This window comes from Budorcas taxicolor, chromosome 2 (genome assembly GCF_023091745.1).
Source record: "Budorcas taxicolor isolate Tak-1 chromosome 2, Takin1.1, whole genome shotgun sequence".
In the NCBI taxonomy this organism is placed as follows: Eukaryota; Metazoa; Chordata; class Mammalia; order Artiodactyla; family Bovidae; genus Budorcas; species Budorcas taxicolor.
In genome coordinates this window covers 67,981,821-67,998,086 of record NC_068911.1, presented here as the reverse complement: position 1 = coordinate 67,998,086, position 16,266 = coordinate 67,981,821, and the positions used below count along the sequence as shown (strand labels likewise).

Below are 16,266 nucleotides of genomic sequence, written 5' to 3'. Positions count from 1 at the left end.
ACTGTGGAAGTTCTCAGGTTACTTGGTTCTTAGGGAGACAGAGCCATAATTTGGGACCATAATTTGGAATTTGAAAAGAAACAGCTATCAAAATCTCCACACAGGGACTTCCCTCTTGTTATCTAAGACTCCTTGCTCCCAACGCAGGGGGCATGCATTCAACTCCTGGTCAGGCAACTAAATCTCATAGGCCACAACCGAAGATGCCGTGTGCCACAACTAAGACCCAGCAGAGCCAAATAACTAAATAAATATTCTACTAAAAATCTCTTCCCACATTTAAGCTTAATCATTCAACTTCAAGACACTGAGTTTTCCAACATGTTTGCACATGCGTGATGTGTGATGCAAGCAACAACCTCCGGGAGCAAGAGTTCCATGATACTGTGGATGCTCTCACCTTCTCACCAAGACAAAAGATAGGCAGAGAAGTTGCCTAGCTCTCGTGCACGTGCAACCATGTGGTAAACAGTCTCTGGGACGCTGATCTTGTATGAATGAGCATATAAAATAGCTTTTGTAAAAGTGTCAAGAATCTAGGGGCACAAGACATGGAAGCAGCCCAACTGTTCATCGACAGATGTATGACTAAAGAAGATGTGGGATACACGTGCGGTGGACTGCTGCTCGGCCATAAAAAAGAACAAAGTCTCGCCGTTTGCAGCAACACGGATGAACCTAGAGATTATCGTGCCAAGCGAAGTCAGACAAAGAAAGACAAACGGATCATATATTACTTATACGTGAAACCTAAAAAGAGGGATACAGAGGAACTTACTTATGAAACAGACACACAGATGTAGAAAATAAACTTATGGTTACAAATGGGGAAGGGAAGGAGGAATATATGTGGAATTTGAGATTAACAGATACAGTTGTGTCGACTCTTTGCCACCCCATGGACTGTAGCCTATGAGGCTCCTCCATCCATGGGATTTTCCAGGCAAGAGTGCTGGAGTGGATTGCCATTTCCTTCTCCTGGGGATCTTCCCGACCCAGGAATCGAACCTGGGTCTCCCGCACTACAGGCAGACGCTTCACCGTCTGAGCCACCAGGGAAGCCCAACAGATGCAACTACTACATATAAAACAGATAAATAACAAGGTCCTACCGTATAGCATGAGGAGTTGTATTCAGTGTTTTATGATAAAATAAAATGGAAAATCAGAAAAAGAGTAGATATGTGCATAACTGAATCACTTTACTGAAATATTGCAAATCAGCTATACTTCAGTTAAAAACCAAAACCTAGCGGCCCATGTAGTGGAAGTTCTAGGTGGGAGGAGCAGCCAGGCTGAGTGGGAGGTGGCTGGGTGGGAGTTTGCACTGAAAGAGAGCAAGTCCCTTCCCACACCCCGAAATCCGGCTCTTCCCTGCACTCTTTCTCTTTTTCTTCTAGGTGAAACGGGAGTTGGCAGCGGTTCTCATTTTTGAGTCTCATGCCAAAGGAGGGACTGTGTGTAAGTGAAGGCTGTAATGGTGCACGGTGCCTGGCGTGCCCCCTCCTGAGCGTGTGCCCCTGGAGCCTGACTGTAAATGCTCCCCTTTCTTAGGCCTGAGACAGACTTGCCAGGATGTCACATGGCGCGTTTGTTTTTCTGGACCCGTGATTATTCCCAGCATGGCTGTGGCTCTGCAGCCTGGTGGGTGTCAGGTACCAGCACGGGAGCGCTTACCAGCCAGCATCTCCACTTGCTCCCTCCCCTGCTGGCTCAAGGTCGTGTTTAAAGAGGGTGGGATGAAGTCACACTGTCTTCAGAGCAGAGTGCAAGCAAAACCTTCACACAGTGACCTCACTTCAGTTTTGTGGCTTGGGAAGACCTAATCTGTCTCTTGAGAGGCTACTTAGAATAGCGTACTCTCCTGCTTGCTTCTCGTGCTTCCACTATCAACTCCAAGCCTGAGAGAATTTCTTTGCCCAGATATTTATGTAGTACTACTATGTAGTGGAGAAGGAAATGGCGACCCACTCCAGTACTCTTGCCCGGAAAATTCCATGGACTGAGAAGCCTGGTAGACTACAGTCCATGGGGTTGCGAAGAGTTGGACACGACTGAGCAACTTCACTTCACTTTCACTATGTAGTATCTCTCCAGTAAGTATATCGTAGTTTAGTTCTATGATCTTATTTGGGAGCAAGAAATTGAAAGTGAAAGCGTTAAGTCGTTCCGTTGTGTCTGACTCTTTCAGACATGGACTGTAGCCCTCCAGGCTCCTCTGTCCATGGGATTCTCCAGGCAAGAATACTGGAGTGGGTTGCCATGCCCTCCTCCAGGGGATCTTCCTGACCCTGGGATGGAACCTAGGTCTCCCACATTGCAGGTGGATTCTTTACTGTGTGAGCCCACCGGGGAAGCCAGAGGGCCTCTTAAGAAATTGAAATTTCATATTAATAAATGTGAGCAGAATTATTTCGACTAGCATTTCCCACTCCTCCTACAAAGCCATTCTTGGAAAACATGGTGAGTGGGGTATTCAAGACACGAAACGCCTCCTCTAATTTCTCTTGGAGAATTGTAAGACACACCAGCATGCTCTGTTTCTCGGGAGTTCTACAAGAAGGAAAAATTTCACACCACTTAAACTGATACTACCTTAACCTAATGAAACAAAGGAAACATTTTTAATGGATACCTGTTAACTTTTCAAGAGACAGTCTTTGGAAAATCTTGCTCTTTCTTCAGATTGAGTTGTGTTAGTCAAACAAACAGAGACCATGAACTGTAAAAGCAAAGAGAGTTAACATCGATGTTTCAAATATTTTACTTTTAGTCCTCAAAAGTGTACATCTAATATCGATAGTTACTTTAATAAGAATGTTTTTTCTTTATTTTTTAAAGGTTCACATTAACATTTAAAAAATGTTTATATTACTGGTGACTTACAACTTCTTTTGTGCTTTTCCTTCAATCTTTCTGATAGTTTTCATTTTATTATGAAATATTTAAGTATTTCAGATGAATCACTAGAGCGTGTTACAAACCCTTTTTTAAAAACACTTTTATCAAGTACTAACCTGACACTCTATTTTTTCATATTTTCATTTTTTATATTTTCTAAACAATGAAATCCTACATCTGAAGAGTCTCTGTTTCCTTTTTTATCTCATTCTTCTCTTTTCCTCTCCAAGGTAACTCCTACCCTATATCATGTGGTAATCATTCCAACCCATTTTTTAAAAAATATATGTAGATATGTATCCATCAACAGTATGTAGTGCTGATTTGCATGTCTTCAGACTTTACACTGGGCTTCTTGGTGGCTCAGTGGTAAAGAATCTGCTTGCTGATGCAGGAGATGTGGGTTTGACAGCTGGGTCAGGAAGATCCCCTGGAGAAGGAAATGGCAGCCCACTCTAGTATTCTCGCCTGGAAAATTCCATGGATAGAGGAGCCTGGTGGGCTACAGTCCATGGGGTCAGAAAAGAATTGAATACATCTGAGCGACTAAATGATAACAAACTTCATGTTATTGGTCAGATTAGTTTTTAAAACTATGTTCTATAGCTTAGTAAGTTTTGATGAATTGTGGAGGGAAGTGGATTGCTTTAAGGAATGGATTGCTGGAGAATTAATAGCAAATATATATCTGTAGGACATAGCAAGGAATGCAGTGTTCCTGTTTATTTCATGTTCTGAAGAAAAGGAAGTAATATTCCATCTGAATAAGTTAGTATTTGCTAGCTTTTTTTTTCCCCCTTCTGGAATTAAATGCATAATTCTGAGGCCTTTAAAATGATGATTTGATAAGCTGTAATTTATATTGATGTGCTTCTATTCTTGTCATAAGTCTTTTTTTCTTTTTGTATCTAGTATTTAACCAAGGGGAAGAAGGCACCTCCTGGTACATTATTCTAAAAGGATCAGTGAATGTAGTCATTTATGGCAAGGTATATATTTTTTTCCTTCTGAAACTTTATTATGCTGCATTTACTACTGGCTCTAAGTATTAACAGTGTAATACTATAGTTAAACTTGCTACAACATTGTTACTCAATGTAGAAAAGACATTATGGCCTCTCTAATCATATATTATCTAAATTTTTATACTCAGAGTAACACTGAACTTTCTGGGACTCATGGATTATAAAGTATATATGTAAGTTAGGTCCTAGCACATATTACTCAATGAAAGAAAAATGAAACACTATAATGTAATTCTGTGATCCCCTCCCCTGTGACATCTCTGGGTACAGCCTGTTGATATATATTCAGTGTTTTCGGGGCAGAGGGGCTTGTGGTGTGAGGCGGGTGGGTGTGTGTCCTGTTCCAGGGATCACCTTCATCTGCATGATTTGTTCTCTCCAGGGTGTGGTCTGTACCCTGCATGAGGGCGATGACTTTGGCAAGTTAGCCCTAGTGAATGATGCCCCGAGAGCTGCCTCCATCGTCTTGAGAGAAGATAACTGCCATTTCTTAAGAGTAGACAAGGAGGATTTCAACCGGATCCTGAGGGTGAGTCTGAGGGGCAGTGTGGCTGAGGGGCTCCCTGTTTCCACTTTTGCCTGATAAGTGAAGGGTTGATGTAGTGTTATTCGAGCAGCGCAGTGACTAATGAATGCTCTAGGGCCAAAGAGCCTTGCTTACAGACCTGGTATGTTCAGTGTGCTGGTGTGGGTTCTGGGGTTCAGAGGTGATATTCTAGTAAAGCTGTAAATATGTCACACTGTTCCAGACCAAATAACCCTGCACACACCTGAACCAGTTCATGAGCATTAAAACACAGAGATGCCTTGGCAAAATATCACAGTCTGAGTCATTTCTCTTTGCTATCCTAGGCTTTCCCTTTTGTGTCTGTCCTCTCCTCCTTCTCCATATGTTTCTCTATCCTAAACCTCCTATCTCTTCCCAGATCTGAACCTTATATCCTCTCCCACCCTCTGAATTTATTTAATAACTACATTTTAGTGGCAATTAATGTCCACCATGGTTTTTCCACCAAGCGTTTTCATTTCAAGTAGGTTACATCCAATTGATTCACCCTCAAGAAATTTCAGACTTCGACAAGTAGGAGAAGAATAGTTGGAGTGGTAGATGGAAGCTTTTGACAGTGTTAGTGAGAGTGGGTGACATTTAGAATAGATGGTCCCTGGGTTCTCGCTGTCATCCAGCTCCTGGTCCCTTGGGAGGGCCAATCCAGCTTAAGAGGTGGAGGCCTGACTGTGGATTGCTGGGCATCTGACAGCGTGCCAGTGGTCCTGGCCTTTCAGGTGGCCGTGGTCTCTCCCCCTCACCCAAAGAGATTGTTCCCTCCAGGATCACTTTGCTCTTATCCCATCCCTGCCAGCTCACAGAGCAGACTTCCCCCTCTGCCCCTCCCAGCCTGAGCATCCTTCTGTGTCCTCCACTAAAATCCTAAATGCACCTTCTATGCTTTCTGGTACCTTTGGTGCTATTTAATGATGATTTACAATCTCATTCCCATTCCTTATGTGTGGACACCTATCCCTACCCTTTCGTGGCAAGATTCCTGACAACAAACTTTGTTTTAGAAATATATTCTCTTAGTGTGAACAAAATTAAGTTAAGAATTAAATAATACAGGAAAAAACCCCACCATATGGAATTTGACTTGGTTGTTATCCTGTCTCTTCAAATAGGAGCCAAAGGATGAGAAAAAGCACAGTAAATTTTTTTAATAAATTATTTTAAATGACTTTGAAATTTGAACTTTACACTTTTGAAAGTTTACACACATGGAATTTACACTCAGCCACAAAATTCTTTGAAAGAATCAGATTAGGACCATTATCATGGATGTACTCTATAAAATTTTTCAGAGTACCTGAAAAATATTTTTAACAAGCTTCAAACTGATATTTTTGAAAGTCTTTTGATTTTTAAAAACATGCCACTGCTAAAAAAACTATATGCCCTCAGAAGATAATGAGAATGCAACAACTCTGTGGAGTGGAGTGCCATTTGCCACATAGCTTTATAGAGACTAAGTGGCTTGGGTCGTCTCTCTTCGCTGTACCACCCTCTCCCAGAGGTTCCTCTGAGCACAGCCACTCCTCTCTCCTCAGCTGATTTTTTCTGAATCGTGGGTAAAAGTAGCATTTTAAAACCACGTGCCTCCAACCTCATCTGGTCCTCTCTGACCGTTCCAGCCCTTGACTTTGAAAATGACTTAATTTGTAGACGCAACAATTAGCATCACAAGCAGAAAATGAGTTTCTGAAGCATTTGAAATTTTTGTCATTGTCTGAGAAAACGGCAACATCTGTATGTGGTGTAATTTGTATTTGCAGGACGTTGAGGCGAATACAGTCAGACTTAAAGAACATGACCAAGATGTCTTGGTGCTGGAGAAGGTCCCAGCAGGGAACAGGGCTTCTAATCAAGGAAACTCACAGCCTCAGCAAAAGTAGGTTTGCCTCCAACACTGCAATTGCCAGACTATGATTAACCTTTTCACATGGTATCATCATCTCTACAATAGCACGTTCTCCTTTTTTGTGGAAGATGGCAGCGTGTGTGACTGTTTTTTTCTCTCTATTGACTAATCACACATCTTGTGGAGGATAATGTTTCTGGCACTGCGTCGAGCTTGGTGCTGCCTAGAGTTAATTCCAGAGAGAATATTCCCCTACTCTAAGAATGCTTCCTCTATACTATGTTCGACTGTAGTAGCTTTGGGGCAGGAGGCATCGGTAAGAACAATAGGAACAGGAATGCCAGGCAGCTTGAGGGATACACAGGCCCCTGGGTGTGGAGAACCTTTGGCATTTGAATTTCATATGTAGGATTTCTCAAGAAGTGTTTTCATCTTGTTATCTGCATAAGCATCTTTGATGGAAACCCAGACTTCATATATGAAACAGTCTGTTGACCGTGGCCGGAACCATACATTAGACCTCATCCGTAGTTACTCCTGCAAATTTCAGAAGGGTATTTGCTTCCCATTTAACACCAGATCACCCATTAAACTGATTCTTTTTCAGTATATGTGTCCTCGGTTCCATCTTTTGCTGCAGTTTCTTTTTTTTTTTTTTTGCTACAGCTTCTTACATGAGATTTAATCAAATGTATCAACATTTGAATAGTAAGACAGAGGAATTAGGAAATGTGATTCTAAGAAATGGAAGAAAATTACAGAATCTTATTTTAAAAATAAAGATTAATTTTTAATCTTAGAGTAATAAAAACACCAATTCTGTAGCTAAAGACATGTGGCCAAAGACTGTGTTGGAAAAGAATGCATCCCAAGTATTTCTCTTTGTTTGCCAAGTAAATGGGCTGTTCCCATTAATCAGCCCACTCACCATAAATGATGAGTTTTTATTGTTTAGACTGAAAGCCTAAGGCTCAGACATTTCATCTGGATGAGTCAACATATCTGCAAAGAAGAGAGGAAGAAACAGAATGTTACTGAAGAGCCATAGTGTATCTTGCATATTTTATCTAATCCTAATTACAACCCCTTTTAATGAATGGTGGAAAATTTTAGGCTCAGAGAAGTAAGTTAGTTGCCCAGGATTACAACACTGGTAATGGTAGAGCTTGCATTCAAGTCCAGCTTGAGCAACTTCTGAGTCTGTGTTCCTTTAGCCTCACAAATTACTCTAACAAAATATACTACTAATATATAAATATATCTTTAACATTATCTAGTAAATGTTGCAAAGCAGTATATTTCAAAAGGGCTGACATAAAATAGACTATATTACAAACTTTTCACTTACAAACCTATAAAATTACTGTCCAGAATTCTTTATTTTTCTACTTTTCACTAACTATAAATTCTTGAAAAATGTTCTTGTACAAATGTTTTTCAACAATTGTCCTTCCAGCTGACAAAGGAGGATAAGAATGAAAACATTTTTTTTTTTTAATGTGAAGGCTGGGACTACCCCCAGGGATTTTCTTTGTTGCTCTTAAATATAACTAGACCGTTTTATGTGATCATCTACATTCTTTGATAATGCCTCAGATGTCTCAGGAAAATTTTGTTACCTGAAAAAGTAAGCCTTGAAAATTCCCTGTAACCTTAAAGATGTCCTCAGAAGGCCCCCTTCCCTCACCTCTTCATGGTGTGGTGGGGGCAGTGATCAAAAGGGTTTGCAAGTTATAACAGCACTGTATTCAGAGTGCTCTCCAAATATAGATTTTTTTATTAACTCAAACTAAAAGGAAAAAGAGAGCCCACATATATTAATTTTATTTTAGGCCTGGATCTGATTTCTGTTATAGTTGGATTGGCCCAAAATTTCATTCAGATTTTTAACCCAAATGAACTTTTTGGTCAATCGAATACCTCCTTATTTGTGTCTGGTAGACCAATTTGTATACATTTATTATATAATTCAAAGACATGTGCATATTCACAGTACACCGTTTTGGAAATATCAGGCGTACAAAACAGAGCACCATGCCAATCAAGAAGAGTAAAAAGCCTCTCTTCCAAGGGGTCATTTTCCAGGTTGAATTTTCCCAAGCCAAGAGTTGGAAAGTGGGGGCCGTGTAAGTGAGTTTTGACTGATGTTCTGGACAACTTGGAAGACATGGGAACAACCGTGTCTATGGGTGGCCTTAAAGTTTAGGGTCCGTTAGGACCTCTGTATCCTCAGAAATTAACCTTTTTCAGCTCAAAGAGGGTCACCATGTTGGGGCTGATAACATTATTTTTCTGATTCACTTTTACCCTGAGAAATCCAGAGCAGTTTGTGCATACAGTTGGCCCTCTGTATTTTTGGTTTCCACATCCACAGATTCAACCAACTGCAGATGGAAAATATTGGGGGAAAAAGTTTCCTAAAATTTCCCAAAAGCAAGACTTGAATTTGTCATATGCTGGCAACTGTTTAAATAGCACTTATATTGTATCTACTACTATTTACATAGCATTGACATTGTATTAGGTCTAAAAGCAATATAGAGATGATTTAAAGTATATGAGAATACGTATAGATTATATGCAAATACTACCCCATTTTATATAGGGAACTTGAGCATCCATGGATTTTGGTATCCCACTCCCTGCATTTTAAACTTTGAAAGCCACCTGACTCTCCTCAAACCACTCAACTCTGAGTGTGATATTAAAATGTCAATAGCAAGACAGTACTTCTCATGATAGATAAACTATATGAAGCCCTCAAACATTACCATTTTGGATATCTTCCACTGTGTGGTTATGTGGTTGTAATAAGAGGGAATTTGAAATGACTACTCCTGTTTCAGTTAACGTGTTACATTTTCCTTAGACTATCAACCACCCAGACATTCAGCTCCATCCTGTTTGCAGAAAGATGGTCTCTGTCAGGCACCCTCCTCCACTTCCTTTTTGGTTCTAGGTGCAGGCAGAAGTGTCCTCATTTCCAAACTGGGTGTCAGAAGATTTTCTGTCACAGGTTTAAAACCTCACCTTAGCTTGGATAGCCTGACCAGTCAGGGTTCTCTCTAATGTGCACTAGAGTGACTTCTTCATGCAGTAAACTGAAAACAGCTGTACCATCTGGTCTTCAAGTCCTCCATTTAAACAAAGGGCAAGCAATAGGCATCTGGCAGCATCCAGCCTGAAACAAAGCAGACATGTCTTTCAGCTAAGCCTGGACCTGCCAGATCACAAGCCAGAAGCTCCCTGCCCGCTTCCCAGCTTCAGAGTCCCCTGCTCTGAGAGAATGTCAGTCCCTTCTGTGGAGCTGCAGAGAGGGAAAGGATAAGGTCAGGCAGCTGTACCACCGGAGAGAGCCTTTGGCAGAAACAGACGGATGCCCTAATGCCTCTGATTGACAGCTGGGCAGACAGTAGAGACACCACTTTCTCTCATTAGTGGGATGATAGCATGAAGGACTGCCACCCAGGTAAACTTTTATTCTTTTTGACCAGATAACATACCCTAGCTAATGGATGTCCTGACCAAGAATACCAGGATGGGAAGCCAACCTTCTATCAGAGTTAAACTTTTGGCAAGGGAACCAATTTCAAACTGATCTGTGAGTCACATGGCCAGCTATAGAGCTGGAAGCTTAGTAGCAACAGCTGCCCAAAGCCATGTGGAATAGAAAGTAACTGGTTTATGTAATGTAGCCCTTGAAGTATTGAAAGTCATTTATAGGTATGCTCTCTCCTTCCCTCAAATGAAAGTGAAAGTGTTAGTTACTCAGACATGTCCCACTCTTTGCAACCCCACGGACTATAGCCTGCCAGACTCCTCTGTCCTTGGGCATCTCTAGGCAAGAATACTGGAGTGGATAGCCATTCTCTTTCCCAGGGGATCTTCCTGACCCAAGGATTGAACCCGGGTCTCCTGCATTGCAGGCAGATTCTTTACAGTCTGAGCCACCAGGGAAGCCCTCAAATAGTCATTGCCTGTAAGAGGAAAAACCCTCTTCTACCCTGTCTACTTTGAGAAAAGGGTCAGCCGTTTGAAGTAGACTTTTTTATTCCCGGCTCCTCTCATAGGCTGCAAAGGCAGATTCTTTTCAAAGATTGAACTCTTCAGCTTCCTTTTGGTCCTGAGTGCAGGCACGCATACATGTGGGCAGGCACAACACGTGCGCATAACACATGCCCAATAAGTGTAAGTAACAGTTGCCTCCCAGATAGACTGAGTTTGCTACCTCATTCAAAACCAGGGTGGTTTCACTCACTGCATGTTCATATGCACAGGGTCGTTATGTTGGATTGCCTCTTCCTCCCTTCCTCAGGCAAGAGGATAAGACCCTGAGATTTCATACATTAGAGGTATTCTTGGGATCTCAAGATCCTTCCTCCAGGGTCTCAAACAGGCAGGGAAGGGATATTGGTGAGGAGAAGAAAATGGAGTTCTCCTGGAACTGAATCCTACCACTGCTTTCTAAACATGAGAGAATTTTGTTTTCCTTTCTTGTCATTTTGCTGTTAAGTGTAAATGCCGAGCAGAGAAGCAAAGTCTGAACTTTGGAACAGGACCACCCAGATCACCCTAAAGTATTTTGCCTATGACAGTCTTGAGTATGACTTTGAAATAACCCACACTCCGTTTAAAAAAATACATCCTCCCTTGTTGATTAAAGGATTTCGTGGCTGGATCTCCTGATATAATGCCTAATAGCCCCCACCCTGCCAAATAATTTATCTTTGACATTGAAACTATATGGACGTTCTACTGCTGATTTATTTCCTGTTCAGATGTTATGGGAGGTTGTTTGCTTGTTGGTGTTTTAGGGGTTTGTTTTCTCTTATTTTTAGCTGCATTTCCAAAGTACATTCCAGTGTACAGTTGGGAGATATGCAGCATTCCAGAAATAGGCAGGGGAATCCAGTACCGGGCTGAAATTTTGCAACAAGTAACCCATATATGGATAACCTAGTTAATTGTCACTTCCCCTTGCCCTGAGCTGCCCTGGGATTTACATGTTCGCTTTCATTCCCCGTGGAGCAAGGCTGAAGTTCCCAGCCTGCTGGAGCTACTCTCCAAGAAGTTTAGTCTCATGCATGGAAAAAAAGAAGAATGTTTTAGTAACTACTTCAATTGTGATTTTTCTGTTGCCTTTCTGTGTGATTTTGATGAGGTACATAATCTTTTTTTTTTTTACCATATGGGTTATGAGTTGAGTCAGTATGGTTCTCTGGGATCTCAAAAAATCTTTAGATAAGTAAAAAATTATATATCAATGATTTGCCCACTTTTGAAAAATTAATGATGGTTTTATTTCTCGTCCAGGTATACTGTGATGTCAGGAACACCTGAAAAAATTTTAGAGCATTTTCTAGAAACGATACGCCTTGAGCCAGCTTTAAATGAAGCAACAGGTAAACACCTAGAAGAGTTACATCCATTAAATCTGAGCAGAGCACTATATAAAAAAAAAAAAGAACAAATTCTCAATTCATTCTCAGTACTGTATCAACAGCAGTTTTAGAAATGGGTCATGTGTGAGATCATTAGAAGAGCATCCTGCAAACCCTACTTTGCCTGCTCATCCTGGCTGTGCTTTGTAGATGGCCCAGTCTCATTCATACATGTTAGGGGTAGCCTTCCAATGGCATTTCTTAAGTTATCATTTAAATCCCATCTTCCATAGGTAACTATTTGGTTATAATTTAAATTCTGTCTACTCCCGTAAAGGATTAGAAGCTGCCTTCATAAAAGTCACAACCTTGCTCCTACTGGGAGTAAAGTGGTTTTTTCTGAGATTCTTGGACTGCCACAGAGTGGAACTGTACACATATTAGTTTCCTAGGACCACTGTGACAAAGCAACACTATCTGGGGTGGCTTGAATGTCTCTCAGTCCAAGAGGCTAGAAGTCTAAGATCCAGGTGCCGGCAGTATTGGTTCCTTCCAAGGGCTGTGGGGAGAGTCTGAGATCTCTCGCCTGACTTCTGGCTGAGGGGTGGGTTGATGGCACTCTTTGGCACCCCTGGGCTTGTAGAGGGATCACTCATCCTCATCTTCACATGGTATTTTCCCTGTGTCACTTCACATCATCTTCTCTCCATGCATTTGTCTCTCTGTCCAAATTTCCTCTTTTTATAAGGACACCAATCATCTTGGATTAGGTTCCATATTCATTATCTTAACCAATTACAAGTAAGGTCACATTCTGAGGTCCTGGGGATTTGGACTTCAGCATATCTTATGGGGAGGAAAAAAAATCAACTAATAATACCAGTGTTCAATGAACTAGCCATGTTAACTATTACACAGAGATTTGATGGTGAATGAGATAAATCTCACCAGTGAACTGTTGCTATTAGAGCTTGATATCCTTCTCTACTTTGGTTACCATCTTATGTGTGACTTTGGATCAGCCCACATTCAGCTCTTTAAAAAAAAAAAAATTTGCTACTGTCCTGTCTCTCAGAATAATAGGCTAATATTTTAAGTGCATTGAGCTCCATAGAAGATTTCTCACTAAAAGAAGTTCAAATATTTGTCCAAAACTCTTAGTGGTGGTTCAAAATCTGTTTCTGTCATCTTTGCACTATATTCAAGGTAAAGTTAGCATTATTGTTGTTGTTATTATTATTCCTTCTAAAAGTATTTACCGCTGACTACCTTCGTATTTTATCTTCTCATTCTAGTTTCTTATTTTGTGTAAATAGACTATCTGAGGTTTTTAATGTAGTGAATTAATTGGGGCGTAGCAGATAGAAAAGTCAGGATCTGTTTCCAGAGCACTTATTTTCAGTTCAATATTTGTTGAGGATCTTCTTGGGCTGGGCGCTAAGCTGGATGCTATGGACAAAGCAATGTGAATAAGAAAGCACCCTCCTGTCCTCAGAAAGTGCATAACCTCCTGGAGGACAAAAAGGAATATGCAGACAACCTGATCAAAAGTCTGAGAGGAACCAGGCAGAGAGTCACAGAGGAAATAGCTTTGAAATGTCCCTGAAGGAAGGCTGGTAATCAGTGACTACAGACTGGAGATGGAAGCCTTCATCCTAAGGGGCAACATGAGTGCTGACCCAGAAACAGACAAGAAGGACCAGACGCTCTGGCTGTTGCTAGACTCTCATATACACCAAACTGTCGGAGAGAAGATAGGGCCTAGGAATTAGGGTCCAGATCTTCAAGTATGTTAGATGTGAAGCTAAGCATGAGGAAGCGGTTGAAGATGTCTGAGCAAAGAGAATGTGGTAAGATCTTTTCTTGAAAAAGGAAATCCTGAAGGGATCAGTTACAAGGGGATAGCTTGCTTCCAAGAAGCAAACATAACCTCAAATAAATCATATTTCTAGGACCTGAGGTCAGGAAAAATACAGCAGATTTTTCCCCTCTGATTAACTGTAGCCCAGAATGTGTGATTGCATAATACAAAAAACCCAGCATCTTCTCTAAAGTGATTTTGACCAAAAAGGAACATGCTAGTGCATTAGAGATGATGGTATCTAAGAAAAGATCTGTAAGACTTACTACCCGTGAAGAACAAACATATTCTTCCTTTTAAAGTCACTTCTGAAAGGGGAGGGGACTAGATGATTGCTTCTTAAAAACTTGAAGCCCAGAAATCAGTGCATGGCATGGCTATCGTGTAGGCTGCGGCCCCTGACCATTCCATTTTTGATATTAGAACTAAGTTCCCATCATATTTTAATACTGAACTTTATCTCCTGTAGTTTTTTTCTCATTTTGTTTTTAAGTATGCTGGTATTGTGTGGCATGACAGAGATATTAATTCAAGCTAAGGTGGTAATCAGATTGCAATATATACGGGTATCAGATCAATACATTGTGTACTTTAAACTTACGTAATGTTGTATGACAATTATTAGGTTTTTTTTTAATGAATGTAATGATTAAACCTCTAGTCGCTGATTCCAACTTTGATAATTTTGTTAATTTAAAACACAGACACTGGAAATTCAGTATATATAGTTAAAAATTTTGCATTTCTCACCGTTTTCTAGTTGAAAAATTATGTGAGTTTCACAGATCTCAGCCATGGCGGTTCATTTTTTAATTGAAAACCCCCATAGCATCTTGAATTCCAAAACTTTAACACGTGTATTCTTAAGGCTTTTAGATCTGCCTTTATGTGCTTTCCCCTTAAGGTTGCTTGGATAATATTGTCTTTGCAATGAAGAACCAGCATCAGATTCAAAATGAAGCATATATGGGGGGACTTGCCTTATTTCTTTTGCCATCTCCCTGCTTACCTATCTACAAAACAGCTTCATGTATAAGACATATAATCTATAAGACACTTTAATCTACTAGAGAGCTTTTGTTTTGCTTCAGTTATTGCTCACAGGTTTTTTCTTTTCTTTTCTTTTTTTATTTTTGGCTGCTTTTGTTTCCCTCACCAGTTCTCTGCTCTTACCATGTCCTTTTTCCATAATTCTATCACCCTTTCACCTTTTATTGCTCCTTCTAGAAATAGAAGGTAGAAAAGAAATAAAGAAAATAGACATTGACAAAACACAGATGGTATGAAATAGACAAAGAAGTGACCATATCTTAATTCTGCATACATGGCACTGCTCATGTGTGGTTTTTTTAATTATATATGTATTTTTTTTCATTTATTGTAGCTAAGGTGACCAGCACCATTATTACAAGTCTGTCTCTTTTTAAACTTACTGTACTTTTTTCCACTGTCCTAAGGAAATTGAGTTTTGATCTCAAGCTCTGTTCACCTTTTTATTTTCATATGCCATGCTTCTTCATGTAGTAAAACCACAATACCCCAAGCCAACATATAACCATTGGCCAAGAACAAATGAATAGATACTCTTGCTTTCCTCAACATTTCTACAAGAATGTAATTTCTTTTTCTGCTTTGTTTTCCTCCCCTGCAGATTCTGTTTTAAATGACTTTGTTATGATGCACTGTGTTTTTATGCCAAATACCCAGCTTTGCCCAGCTCTGGTGGCCCAATATCCTTTTGTTGTGAAAAGTCTGTTCCCTTGACGACACCACCCCCCCCCCCCCCCATGTATAAGGCCATTATTTCATCCCATGCTCTCAAGGTAAGTCATGACTGAGGCAGAATTATGCTTTCTGCACTTGTCAAACTCTGAAACATCAGCAGTTTCCCTGCCTAACCACCCCACACACACACACACAGACTTCTGATCTCTCCTTGGCATGGTTTTCATGTGCCATGTTGAAGGATTTTCTCCTTATTACCTGTGTAGAGATACATGAGCCAATTTACCTAAGGAAGCTGATGCTGATGAGAAATATACACACCTGGGAGGTAGACTACCGAAGGTGATGGTGAAGAATATTATTAGGGAGTATTATTAGGGATCACATCCTAGGCTTGGAGACAGACTTTGCGCCTGGCAGGATGGACCGTGATTTGTTTGTGTCCCTCTAAGGTGTAGTTTAATCAGACTGCGGACCTGCTGAGATATATACAAGGTATCATTGTGGGGCCACTTTTCTTTCACATTCATCCTAGTCAACCCTATCCTCTAGATACTGATATTTATCCCTTTATGGCTGTTTTTATTATTATCCCATTGACTCATGTCAAGGATACAAAACTTGACATTCTGATGGTGGTTCCTCAAGGTAACTTGCTCTTGAGCTTATTTGGGGGGCAGCATTTCAGTGGCCTCTTGAGTTGACCAGCTGGTGCACAGTGTCTGGCAGAGGGAACATTCAGAAGACAGAAGCTGAATAAAAGAAGTGAATATCATTAATGAGTGGAACCCTCAACTTTGGGGGAATGTGAAAGTGTATTTTCCAATTCCGCTTTATTTTTAAAGCAGCAAAAACGCAGGCCCCCAAACACTTTGGCCTTTTTGAGCAGCTAAGTATATGGAAGGAGAATAGCTTTCTTTTTTTCTAAGCAATCCAATCAATGTTGGCATGTTTTCCTTTTT

General features: G+C 40.6%; 1 protein-coding gene across 1 annotated transcript in view; it reads left to right on the top strand.

Moving 5' to 3' along the window:
* RAPGEF4 (Rap guanine nucleotide exchange factor 4) overlaps positions 1–16,266 on the top strand; it is a 326,591-nt gene that overhangs the window by 259,381 nt on the left and 50,944 nt on the right. Inside the window, exons 12-17 of the mRNA XM_052635961.1 lie at positions 1,401–1,461; positions 3,814–3,890; positions 4,309–4,455; positions 6,252–6,367; positions 11,651–11,739; positions 15,231–15,309. Coding sequence (XP_052491921.1) covers positions 1,401–1,461; positions 3,814–3,890; positions 4,309–4,455; positions 6,252–6,367; positions 11,651–11,739; positions 15,231–15,309 — 569 coding nt within the window. The remainder of the gene's footprint in view (positions 1–1,400; positions 1,462–3,813; positions 3,891–4,308; positions 4,456–6,251; positions 6,368–11,650; positions 11,740–15,230; positions 15,310–16,266) is intronic.